The sequence below is a fragment of the Phacochoerus africanus genome, chromosome 16 (genome assembly GCF_016906955.1).
Source record: "Phacochoerus africanus isolate WHEZ1 chromosome 16, ROS_Pafr_v1, whole genome shotgun sequence".
In the NCBI taxonomy this organism is placed as follows: Eukaryota; Metazoa; Chordata; class Mammalia; order Artiodactyla; family Suidae; genus Phacochoerus; species Phacochoerus africanus.
In genome coordinates, this window is record NC_062559.1 from 15,213,958 (window position 1) to 15,226,797 (window position 12,840).

At 38.5% G+C, this 12,840-nt stretch overlaps 1 protein-coding gene across 2 annotated transcripts in view; it reads right to left on the reverse strand.

The window, feature by feature from the left end:
- EXOC4 (exocyst complex component 4) overlaps positions 1–12,840 on the reverse strand; it is an 808,154-nt gene that overhangs the window by 140,220 nt on the left and 655,094 nt on the right. For both annotated transcript variants that reach the window (XR_007132659.1, XM_047763590.1), the window contains exon 13: positions 7,993–8,148. Coding sequence is in view for 1 of the 2 variants with exons in the window: in XM_047763590.1 (XP_047619546.1) it covers positions 7,993–8,148 (156 nt within the window). In the remaining variant the exon portion in view is untranslated. The remainder of the gene's footprint in view (positions 1–7,992; positions 8,149–12,840) is intronic.

Genomic DNA, 12,840 nt, shown 5'->3' on the forward strand with positions numbered 1-12,840 from the left:
TCGTTAACCACTGAGCCATGATGGGAACTCTTAAATTCAGTTTCTTTCATCCCACATTTACCGAGGGTCTACAATGTACTCTTTGGGTCCACAGAAGGTCAAAATGCAAACCTGCCTTCTTTTATTCTGACGCTTTTTCATTAAACATCTAGCACAGAATGCATGCCAAATAAAATCTTAGGAATTGCCTTGCTCTTTGAAAACAATATTTGTGCTGTTCTTTAAGCACTCTGAGTTCATAATTTCAAAAAATAAAAGTCCAAAATCAGTCTTGATAAACACATCACTGATATATTTCTCCAGATAAAATAAAAAGTTATCTTCTAAAGAACTCTGCAACTAAAAAGAGCTAAAAATGTCCTTTTATTTCTCTTCTTTATTCACGTCTGTATCACACGCTATTCAAAACCTATATAATTTGTTTTACATCATTTTTATATTTTTGTCCCCTTTGTATCTTTTTTCAACAGTGATTGTTTACTCAGAGGAAAGATAAAACAATAAGTTCGTTTTTTTGTTTTTGTTTTTTGTCTTTTTAGGGCCTCACCCATGGCATATGGAGGGTCCCAGGCTAGGGGTCGAATCAGAGCTGCAGCTGCTGGCCTACACCATAGCCAAGGCAACGCCAGATCTGCGCCGAGTCTGCCATCTACACCACAGCTCACAGCAACGCTGGATCCTTAACCCACTGAGCAAGGCCAGGGATCGAACCTGCATCCTCACAGATGCTAGTCAGATTCATTTCCACTGAGCCACGACAGGAACTCCCAAAACAATAGGTTTTAAAGCAGCTACATTTCTGGTTTTGATATGTTGTCTTTTCCTCAAATTGCTGTCTATTCTGTTATCAATCTGTTACTGAAAAGGAGAGGACCAGCAACAATATAATACATGAAATATAATACAATTAATTATCATTTAACAAACTAAATCTATGGTAAAAGCACCTGTGTGATCAATGTCTGTGGCATTAGCATAAAATTACGAGGATGTCAGCCAAGATTCTGATGATCAATAAAAATGAAGGCATAACTCAAATGTCCAAAAGTACAAATTCTTGACCCATTTTTAAGGCTCATTGATCACACTGTGGTAGGTCTGGGAGCCAGGCTATCTGACCTCAATTTCTAGCTCCATCACTGAGGAGCCCTGTAAATTGGGGGAAGTCAATTAATTTCTTTGCATCTCAGTTTCTTTATCTGTTGAATGGGAATAACAGTGCCTGAAAATGTCCAACACTGTTGTTTAATGCCAGGTACTTACTGTCAACTCTGGTTGTTGTAATATATTACATGATCTCTCTGGAAATTCAACTCTTTATCTGCTTTCTGCATGCTAGAGCTCGAGACTCATTTGTAGGTTTCATATATTCCTTGAATTTTATCATCTAAATACTCTCCTTCCGGTCATGCCAATCACATCTATCCACCTAAGGCTTTTCAAACCTGGGTCTACGGAAATGATTCTCACTCTTTGAAATTCAGGGGTCCCCGATGAAGTGGGGGTAACAAATTTGGGGGACAGCACCTCTAAGACACATGGTCTCCCCACCGCCTTTACTTCAACACCTTACTGCTTCTGCTAATTACATCTCCAGAAAGAAGGACTGCTTTTTATCAGCAGATATTCATTGATCTCAAAAGGCTAAATATATACATATATATGACAGGTGCAAAGACAATGGGCTAAAAAGCCTGCTTTTGGCTTCTTTGGGGACAAAGGGATATTTGCTATTTTTCGTTTTTCTATCAAAGCCCTGGCCTGACCTATTTTCCTTTCCCTTTTATTCAAAGTTAAGCCAGGAAATAATACATCTTATTTCTTAGTTAAAAAAATAAGAACAGAAAAGGGCCTCATTTAGTAATGAAGGGAACATAACCTTTATTCAATGCAAAGGGCACTGGATTCGATATTCATGTGGGTGCCAAACAGCCCCCTAAGCTTTAAAAACTAATTACAGGAGGAGAGTGTGATTTTTCAGTCTTTTTGGCTCATGCCACACGCTATGGTGCTCCAGTGTGCTAAATCAGGGCTCTGTCAACTCTACCACATTGGAATATCAATGAAGAGTGGCCCCCTCTACTTACCTTTGCTGTGAACTTCTAATCAGGAAAGAGAATGCGACAGGTTAACAGAAAAGAACCAATCACATACAAAACAAAATAGATCTAAAGTTTTTCTTCTTCCATTAAGGCAGATATAGTTCGTTTTCAAACCATGGATGTCTACATGCAAAATGGACAGATATCTTGAGCATGACGTTCAGCAAAAGCCATCAGATATTATGGTTAAATATATATAAAATTCGAAGGCGGTCAAAACTAAATTATGCGGTGAAAGTCAGAAGAGTGGTTACCTAGAGGGCAGGACTTCTAGGGTGCTAGGAAAGCTCCATATTTTGATTTAGGAGGTGGTTACATGAGTAAAATCACACATGAACATTTCACCGAGTCATACATCTATGATGACAATCTACTTCGTGGATATAATAATTCACCAAACCCTGAAAAAACATGTGTAATTTGTTTTGCCTCCTAATTCAAGATGGAAGGTGATGATTCAGGGAGCAAAAAAAGGAGAAAAGCAAAGCAAGACCTCAAGTTCTAGCTCTTCTGAATCAGAAGAATTGGGGGCATGAAGAGGTTCCTCTCTGGATTAGCGTTGTCCTTTCCGAAACCGGGTTAGAAACCCTTCCTGTAATTCTAAGCTATTGAAGATAATTAACACAATTGATTGAAAATTACTTTGCAGGGATAAAAGAAGACAAGGAGTCATATCATCATAAGCTAAGGAACATTAGGAAGAAGACTCACCATCATTTAAAGTAACCTGAAAAGTTGGGGAAAAAAATTATCCTCCAGAAGTTACTTCTAATACAATTAATCAGGTTATGGCTACATTAAATGAGTACACTTCAAGAGAAAGAGTGGGGTGATGTTTACCCAGACCCCTTAAAAATCAGGCAGCAGGAAAAAAGGATAGTAACACAGCCTGACCTCTTCCTTAAGGTCAATTCGATTATTCCTACTCGGTGCTGCAATTAATCAATGTCGCCATCATTCTTTACCTCTCTTGATTGAAAAAACCATGAGGCACTCTCTGCTACTATTGCTATGACAACATGATCTAAATTAAGAGGAAGTGTAGAGAACGGAGATAGGAAATAAAATTTTAAGAGTGTACAGCTTATTTCAGATGATGGGGAAAAACATATTTATTGCAATAAAAGTCTTAGAGAAAAACACCCCTGTCCTTTGGCATAAGCAAGGATTTCTAAATAGGAAATAAAACGTCCTATTTATCAAAAAATAAATTTCACTTATTAAAATTTTAAAAGTCATTTTATTTAAAGACACCACTAAAAGAGTAAAAAGGTTGGAGTTCCTGCTGTGGCTCAGCAGGTTAAGAACTCAATTAGTATCCATAAAGATGCAGGTTTAATCCCTGGCCTTGCTCAGTGGGTTAAAGATCCAGCATTGCTGTGACCTGCAGCAGAGGTCACAGGTGCGGCTTGGATCTGGTGTTGCTGTGGCTGTGGTATAGACCAGCAGTTGCAGCTCTGATTTGACCCCTAGCCCTGGATAGGTGGCACCCCATATGCCACAGGTACAGCCATTAAAAAGAGAGAGAGAGAGAGTGAGAGAGTAAACAGGCAATTTGTAAAGTGGGAATGGACATTATCTACCTGCCTGTCTACCATCTACCCAGCACAAAGTGTTACATCCAAATATATATATTTGTATTCGATGCATACAAATCGGTAGGGAAAATATAGACAACTTAATTAAAAATGGGCAGTAGATCTGAACAAATATGTTGTAAAAGCAGATAGTCAAATGGCCAATAAATACATAAAAGTATATTAAAATGTGTTCAACTATTCGTCATAATAGAAATGCCTATTAAACCACAATGAGCTATGTCTGCAAACCTACTAGAAGGCTAACATTAAGCAGATGGAAAATACCAAGTACAGACAATATACAGAGTCACTGGAACTTTCATACACTGCTACGAGAGTGCTCTTGCTACCACTTTGGAAAACTATTTGGCAGTGTGCACTACAACTAAACATATGCATATTCTACAACCCAGCAATTAGATTTCTAGGATATGAAGCACAAGAAACATATACATATGACCACCAAAAAACATATAAAAGAATCCAAATTCCATTTAAAAAGAATCCAAAAACAGATTAAACTAATCTATGTATTTAAAGGTCTTGTATGGGTAACTCTCAGAGAGGCAAACAGTGACAAGAAGGAAGTACGAACAGGGTCACTATTGCTTTGTTCTGTTTTTTGTTGCTATCATTCTGTTTTGCGATCAAGATACTGGTTACACAATGGAAGTATGAAAGTATGAAAAATTTCCAAGTGGTGCCTTTGAGGTGTGCACATATAAACTACAGGCAATGTAAGCAGAGAGATGGGAACTCTAACAAAGAATCACAAGGAAATGCTAGAAATCAAACATGGCATAACACAAATGAAGAATGCCTTTGATGGGCTAATTTAATAGACTTGGCATAACCAAGGAAAGAATCGGTGAGCAAAAATTTGCAAAACCAAAATCCAAAGAGAAAAAAAAAACAAAACAATGGAATAACAGAACAGAATATCCAGGAACTGAGGCACAGTTTTAAAAGCTGTAATGTATGTGTAATGAGCCTCCCAGAAGGAGAGGGAAGAGAAAAAGAAAAAGAAATATCTGAAGCATTATAATGAGTGAGAATTTTCCCCAAAAGAATGACAGACATCAAATCACAGATCCAGGAAGCTCAGAGAACACCAAGCATGAAAAACACACATACACCCAAAAATCTACACCTATAAAATATTCAAATGACACAACCTTTAAAAAAAAAAGCGAGGGGGGGGGAGTATCTTGCAAGAAGCCAGAGGGAAAAACTGCCTTACCTATAGAAAAACAAGGGTAAAAATTACATTGGACTTTTCTTCAAAAACCATGGAAGCAAGAATAGCGAAGTGAATACTTAAAGTGTTAAAAGATAATTACCAACCCAACCAGAATTTTGAACCTTGTGAAATTATTCTTCAAAAGTGAAGAAAATATATACACTTCCTCCAAGAAAAACTGAAGGAATCTGTCTTTAGTAGAAAGGTTGATCAAAGTTCTTTAGAGAGGAAGAAAATAACATAGGTGAGAAACTTGGAGCTACAATTAAGAAAGGGAGTTAAAGAAGGAACCAGTGAAGGGAAATAACACATTTAATTTCTCTTTTTCTTCATTGATCTAACAGGTAATTACAGCTTATGGGTAAATAAAGTGGAAGGCAGAAATGTTATAATAAAGGTTTGGGAGGAAGGAATGGGGACTGCTTTGTCATAAGGTACTTGCATTACCTGTGCATTGTATAGTACAATTTAAAAGTAGACTTGGAGATTAGTTACAAATGTATATTGCAACCTCTAGGGCAATCACTAAAAATGGTTTTTAAAAAAAGAAGTATGATTTATATTCTAAGAGAGGGAAAATGTGGAATCATACAAAACACTCAGTTAAAACCAGAAGGCAGAAAACACAAGCCATTGTTTAAAAAGCCTTAAGTTTGACTTTGCTAAAATTAAAAACTTCTGCTCTATGAAAGACACAGAATGAGAGGACAAGGCAGAGACTGAGAGAACATTTGTGCACAACACCTATCAATTAAAGGACTGGTATCCAAAATATACAAAGAAGTTTTAAAACTCAACAATAAGAAAACACACAACCCAATTAAAAAAAAAAAAAACAGTTAAAAGATCTGAACAGATATCTCACCAAAAATACATATAGATATCAAATAAACATACGAAAAAGATACTCAACATTACATGTCATTAGGGAAATACGAATTAAAACAATGAGATCACCATACACCTGTCAGAATGTACCAAATCCGATGACCACACCACATGCTAGGAGGATATGGAGCAGCAGGAATTCTCATTCATTGCTGGTGGGAGATGAAAATGTTACAGCTCCTTTGGAATACAGTTTGACAATTTCTTACAAAACTAAACATCCTCCACATACAACTTAGTCCCATTCCTCAGTATATACCCAAATGAACGGAAAACCTACATCCACACAAAAGCCCCCACTTGAATGTTTATAGCAGCTTTATGTATAACTACCAAAACTTGGAAGCAACGAAGATATCCTTCAGTAGGTGAATGGATAAATAAATTGTGGTACACCCATTCGAGGGACTATTATTCAGAGATTTTTTTTTTTTTTTAAGGAACTATCAAGCCACAAAAAGACATGGAGGAACCTGAAGTGCATACTTCTCAGCAAAAGAAACCAATGTGAAAGTGCCACACACTGTTTGATTCCAACCAAACGACTTTCTGGAGAAGACAGAACTGTGGAGGCAGTAAAGGAAATGGTAGTTGCCAGGACTTGGAAGGGAGGAAGGGGAACAGAGGATTTTTAAGCCAGTGAGACTATTATTCTGAATGATAATGAAATACTGCACTCACTATAACCAATGAATGCATAAAATTATTACACATTTCTCAAAACTCATATAACATACAACACAAAGAGTGAACCCTAAAGTCAATGTCAAAATGTAAGCTAATATTGATACAGTACTATTAACTAGTTGCATTACTACTAGTTGACAATAATATACCAATACTAGCTTAAAAGCTTTAACAAATGTGTCAAACTAATGCAGGATGTCAAAAACAGAGGAAATTTGGAGTGAGGGTGGGTGAGGGGATACATGGGAACTCTGTATTCAATATTTTCTATAAACATAAAACTTCTCCCTTGTGCAAATAAAGTCTATTAATTTAAAAAGTAAACTATATATATATATATTTTTTTCCTACACTAATGTAACTAGCTTACAAGTGTTTCTGAGTTAATGTGAATAAGAGCAAGAAAACAAAAAAGGAAGGCTTTAGGTTAAATCACAGGTGAACTTTTGAGTCTCATGAGTTTGAGAAAGTTTTAAATGGCACGATAGCAATTTTTCATGATCAAGTGTTGGCAAAAATATGGCACTACAGTGTATGAAAATGGGAAACCTTGTGAATAGGGAAGACCTGTTTACCTACAGTTGCAATCCACGTTCTAAGAAAGAGATGAGCTCATCATTCCATGATGAATTAAAAGTAAAATACTGGTCACTATTTCTCTTATTCTTTTTCTGGTTTTTGCTTCTTTAAAGCACTTTTATTTTATTTCATTGTTTACTATTTATTCATTCACTTGGATAGGAAAAGAAAATAAGAATAAACCTAATTCAAATGTGACAAAATATCGCCTCTATGTTTTTCCCCTACTTCACACAGCTCTAAAATGCCAGAGGGGAAACTATTTCACTCTGGCAATCCAGCCATGTGAAAAGGGGGAGCTTCATCAAATGAAGCCACATTTTCATGGCTAAGTAAATAATTTAAATTGTACAAAGGTAAACACTGATTGATAACGTTGAAAGAGAGACCTTACTTTTGTCAAAATTAGTAGAAAGCAATTGGAGATGATACACGGTATAGGAACACATTTAGGAAGCACCTTCATATTTCTAGAAAGTTCGACTAACAGCTCTATGAACTAAAGAACATGCCGAGAACAACTGCAACAGACTTAGGGCAAGACCTTGATCTTATTGTCATGTTAACTAGGTATGGTGCATAAGAAGGTCCACATAGCTTTGCTGAATAAATACATAAATTCATGAATAAATTATCTGTTTCCCCTAAGAGGGGGAAAGGACCTACAAATTAAAAGATGTTTCAACTTGATTTAGTAATGTTCCAAATTTGATTCATATCAATCCCTTCCTTTTATAGTTATGCACACAAGCTGTACTTGCACGGGAGATGAGGTATGGTAGGATTAAAAAAAGACTTTAATAAGTTCAGTTCACTGCTGTTGGATATTTAGAATTGGCCAAAATGTCACGTAAGAATTAGCTAAATGGATGTTTTTCCCCCCAGGTTTAGTGCCACATAGAAGCAGATCTTTTACCTTAAGAAATCTTCTTCCTCTTCTCTCTTGGACCTCAGCTGCTTGGGTTGAGCCATATTAACCCAGTTTGGAAGAGATTTCAAGAGCCTGCTGATATCATCATCTTTCGCCCAAGATGCGCTTATGACAAGTTTTTCTTCTGACTGGACAATGCCCCTAAATATGACCAACAGAAAAGAGACACTTCAGGACACTGCCTGGTTTCCAGTGAGCATTTCCCATCTTCCTTTGCTGTGGAAAAAGGATACCCCACCCATTTCTCTGGTTAACACAATCCATTATCTAGTTGGAGGCATGACATGCATTAATCAGTCACCTTTGTGGGAAATACCATTTCTAGATTCCACTCTTAGCGTCATCATTTTTGAGTGACTGCGAAACTAATAAGACGAATTTGTTCCCCTTATAATTAATCCTTTAGGATAAATGCAAGTGTATGGTAGGTTTGTTCAACAAGAAAGATGTTGGGCAAATCAGTGTATTAACCGTCTAAGAAAGTGCAATTCAGTAACAACATAAATGATAACTGCGAGGTCATGGAAACATTACAAAAGGCTGTTCTCTGACATCTTGATTTAAACTACCCATTAGCTCAACTTGAAGGTATTTTCTGAATCATGGACACCCCTCTATTCAAAGCAAATCTACTGTCACAGAGAAATCTTCTCCCCTGATGCCAGGCAGGAAGAATCTCTGATTACTGCTCTCTCCAGTGGGCTTTGACCAGTGACCTAGAGTGACAGCCTTCAAGTCCTGCCATAGGGCCCAGGGTGAGATATTAACACTCTTCTTACCGAAATGGACCTGAAAATTCATGGTACATGTTCAATTTCAACTTAATTAAAAAGCTTCCCTTTCTGTTCAGCATTTCTCTCACTATAATTTCGATGGTCTAAAAAACCTCATCAGCAATTCTAGGTGACAGAATAACACTCATTTATGAAGGGACTGCCAATGAGCTGACTAGCCCTTGGGAGTTGACCAGAACTACAGGCGTCTTCCCTCCACCACAGGCAGGAATTTATCTTAGCAGAAGGGTTATACTGGAGGACATGATGCACTCCTAAATATTATATATTATATAAGCCTCCTTTACCCAACAGACAATTAATGTCTGTAAACACAAGTCGTTGAAGCCTAAAATCCTTGACTCACGACAACCTAACTTGAGTTAACATGATTTCACACTGTAGGCAGCAATATGGCCCTGGTTCCCTGAGAATAAGCTAGAATAAATAAGACACCCAGAGCTGGTTTCCAGAAACCGCCTAACTCATTCTAAACAAAAGCAGAAATTTTCTAAGAGTAGCCATGGTCAGCGATACAAAAATTAGACCATAGACCCTGCTTCCTGGGGATCTCCCAGTGGTATCTTCTCTTACTGTTTTTTCCTTATTTTCTTGCATCTTTCCTGCAATATCTATGGATTAATCCCATAATATAATTTTAGCACTTTTGTGCAAGGAGTGCTGGATGCAGTATTATAGAGGGGCACCATCTCAAATTTATGGTAATCTATGTCAGAAGAAAGTTCAGTGTTCTTGGCGTTCTTCTCACCTGTCTTTGATCAGCTTCCTCTCTCATTCCTTCTATGACTATATACATATTTTTAAGGGTCGCACCCATGGCATATGGAAGTTCCCAGGCTAGGGGTCTAATTGAGAAACGCCAGATCCTCAACCCACTGAGCAAGGCCAGGCATTGAATATGCTTGTCCTCATGGCTACTAGTTGGGTTTGTTATCATGGAGCCACAATGGGAACGCCTGTCCATGGCTTTTTTAAAAAAGCATTGCTCTTCCTTTGTCTCCTAATTGCTTACCCTACATTCTTCCTACCTGATAAAGAAAGGAAGGGACCTAATTATATACTTTCTAACAACCCACCACCTATCCCCATAGAAACATGTTTCATCCTCATTCATTTTCAGTAATCCCTCTGCCTAGTGCTTAGAGATCCTTTCTCCCGTATACACCTAGGGTCTCTCTCAATATATTCCTTAATCCACTATGTTATTGATTGATTCATTGATTTTTTAGGGCCGCACCTGTGGCATATGGAAGTTCCCAGGCTAGGGGTCGAATTGGAGCTGCAGCTGCCAGCCTACACCACAGCCACAGCAACGTGGGATCCGAGCTGTGTCTGCAACCTACACCACTGCTCTCACGGCAGTGCCAGATCCTTAACCCACTGAGCGAGGCCAGGGATCAAACTCGCGTCCTCCTGGATTCTATTTGGGTTCATTTCCGCTGAGCCCCTACAGGAACCCCCATGTTTTTTTAAATAAATGAATGTCCTGCTGTCTCTAGCATTTCTCTGCAGTAAAGCACCTTTCCCTCCTTCACACACACACTGTCATCAAGTGAGTGTGGCCTCCATTCAGTGACTTAAGGTTCTCACTTCCCAATCGCTTTTTCAATTCATAAAGTCTCCCTCCAGGATCTGTTTTGTGATGTAACCTATGTATCCCTTTTTGCAAATTTTTCAATGATGGCATTTTTTACTTCTAGATTTTCTATTCAGCTCTTTCACAGATCCACTGGCTTCTCCCCTCCCAATTCTCCTCTGCTGGTATCATGGATTCTATTTCCTCCTTCATCTATTTGCAGTCTACCCCTGAGCTATGCCCTGCTCTTCCTTTATCTTTCTGAATATTTCTAAAGCAGTCATTTTAAAGTTCTTTCTGTGTGGCTCTGTATTTTTGGTTAGTTCTTTGGATGTCAAATGTCCTGTTACTCGCATTTCCCTTCTTTTCTCACGATGCTGAGTTTTCTAATGCGGCTTGCTATTCTGGTCTGCAAGTTCTAGTTCAGTGGGACTTAGCCTCTGCAGGAATCCCACATGTGCCCTGCACTTTGGAGATATCACTCTTAGGTCAGTTGTATTTGTCTCTCCTGGATCCTATAGGTTTCTGGAGTTCCAAGTAAGTTTTTAATTTCTTTTCCTTCCTTATGTTGGCTTAGCACGTTCTCTCCCTACATGGGTAGTGCAAAATGAAATACTTAGTTGCACATGTCGCAAGTGTAGGATTCTGATTTGTTTTAGGGCTACTTCTACTCCAAGTACGGTGGCTCATTCCTAAGCACAGAGTTTTCCTGGTTCCATTTATGGGGTAAAGAAAATGCGTAACTTCTGCACAGACAAAATTCTAGGCCATTCAGGTGTTAGTTCCTCTTTCATTTCAGGCACATGGAGAATTCTCTTTCTTTCTTGTGACTTTGGCTACATATTTAAAATATATTTTTTAAAGCATCTATTTTTATCTGGACTTTCTATGCGTTAAGAGCAGGAAAAGTGTTTCTTAAAATTTATCCATTTCACACTTCTCACTGAAGTCAAAACTGAGTATTAAACCAACTGCAGTCAGGGTTCTAGAACCACTCCTCCCCGAAAACTGCTTTATCAATCCATGGGCAGGTTTTACTTTAAACTCTGATTATGCAGAAGCATTTGCTATTTTTGACTAGTCTTCTTCTTAAAACACTACTTATTTGATTTCCATATTATCATCATCATCTCCTAAGGCCTTTCTTAGTCAAACTGAGGGTTCCTTTCCCCTGTCCCTACTTTAAATATTGGTATTCCATAGCATTCTGCATGTCTTACTTGGGTCATTCATTTTCTTGCCAGACCTGACCGACCTACATTCTGTTGACTCTCAAATTAACATCTTCAGGGCAGCCTTCTAAGTCCTCAGATCTGCATATCTAAAGGCTAATTGGAGAACCATACTCAAAAGTCCTAACCAGAAAATAAAATCAAGATGGGGAGCTCCATTGTGGCTCAGTGGGTTTAAGAACCCATCTAGTACCCAAGAGGACATGGGTTTGATCCCTGGCCTTGCTCAGTGGATTAAGGATCCCACCTTGCTGTGAGCTGTGGTATAGGTCACAGACATGGCTTGGATCTGGCATTGCTGTGGCTGTGGCATAGGTTGGCAGCTACAACTCTGATTTGACCCCTGGCCTGGGAACTTCCATAAGCCATGGGTGGGGCCCTAAAAAGAAAACAGAAAAAAAAAAAAAGCAAATCGAAATGAATCGAAAGGAGTTCATTTATTATCCACCTTTCCCTCTCTCACTAAACATCTAATAATCCCTATTTTGGTCAATAGTCCAATTATCCATCCTGGAACTCAGAGTGAAACTCATCACCCACAGAAACCACATCCTGCCAATTCCACGTCCTTAGTATCTTATAAATGTGTCACTTCCTGTCCAGATCCACTGCTCTTAACCTATATTTAGACCTTCATCAGTTCTTACTTGGACTTGGCAGTAGCCTGGTTGGTAACTGAGTGTCTCGCCTGGAGCTTCGAGACCACAATTCAACTCACCACACTCGTCAGAAGACTCATTTTTCCAAACTTGTACAAATGCAATCATGTTGTCTCCTTCTTAGACTTCTTCAATGATTCCAAAATCTAAGACCAAGTCCAAACTTAGCAAAGCATGAACATCTAACTTTTACAACGTCATCTCCTGGAACTGCTTTCCTCTTCTGTCTGCTCACTACTTACTCCCAGCCAGACCCCTGCCTGTGTTGGCTGAACAATGAGCACTCGAATCATTTCAGAATGGGATATTCGGTTTCCTGCTTCTGTGTATTACTTCTGCCTCAAGGGCCTTTTTTCCCCGTCTTCCTTGTTTGCCTCTGCGGATCAAATGTTTTGTCAGCTCTTCCCTTGAGATAGCAGAGTCCTCTCTTTTGTGCCTTATCACCCTTTTCCTGAGGTTTTCAACCCTGACCGCGAGGGGGCTTAAAAAAACAAAAGAAAACAATACCAAAAACTAGATGGCCTGGCCACATCTAAGGCTTAGTAAATCAGAGTCTCTGGTGGGTGGTTTCA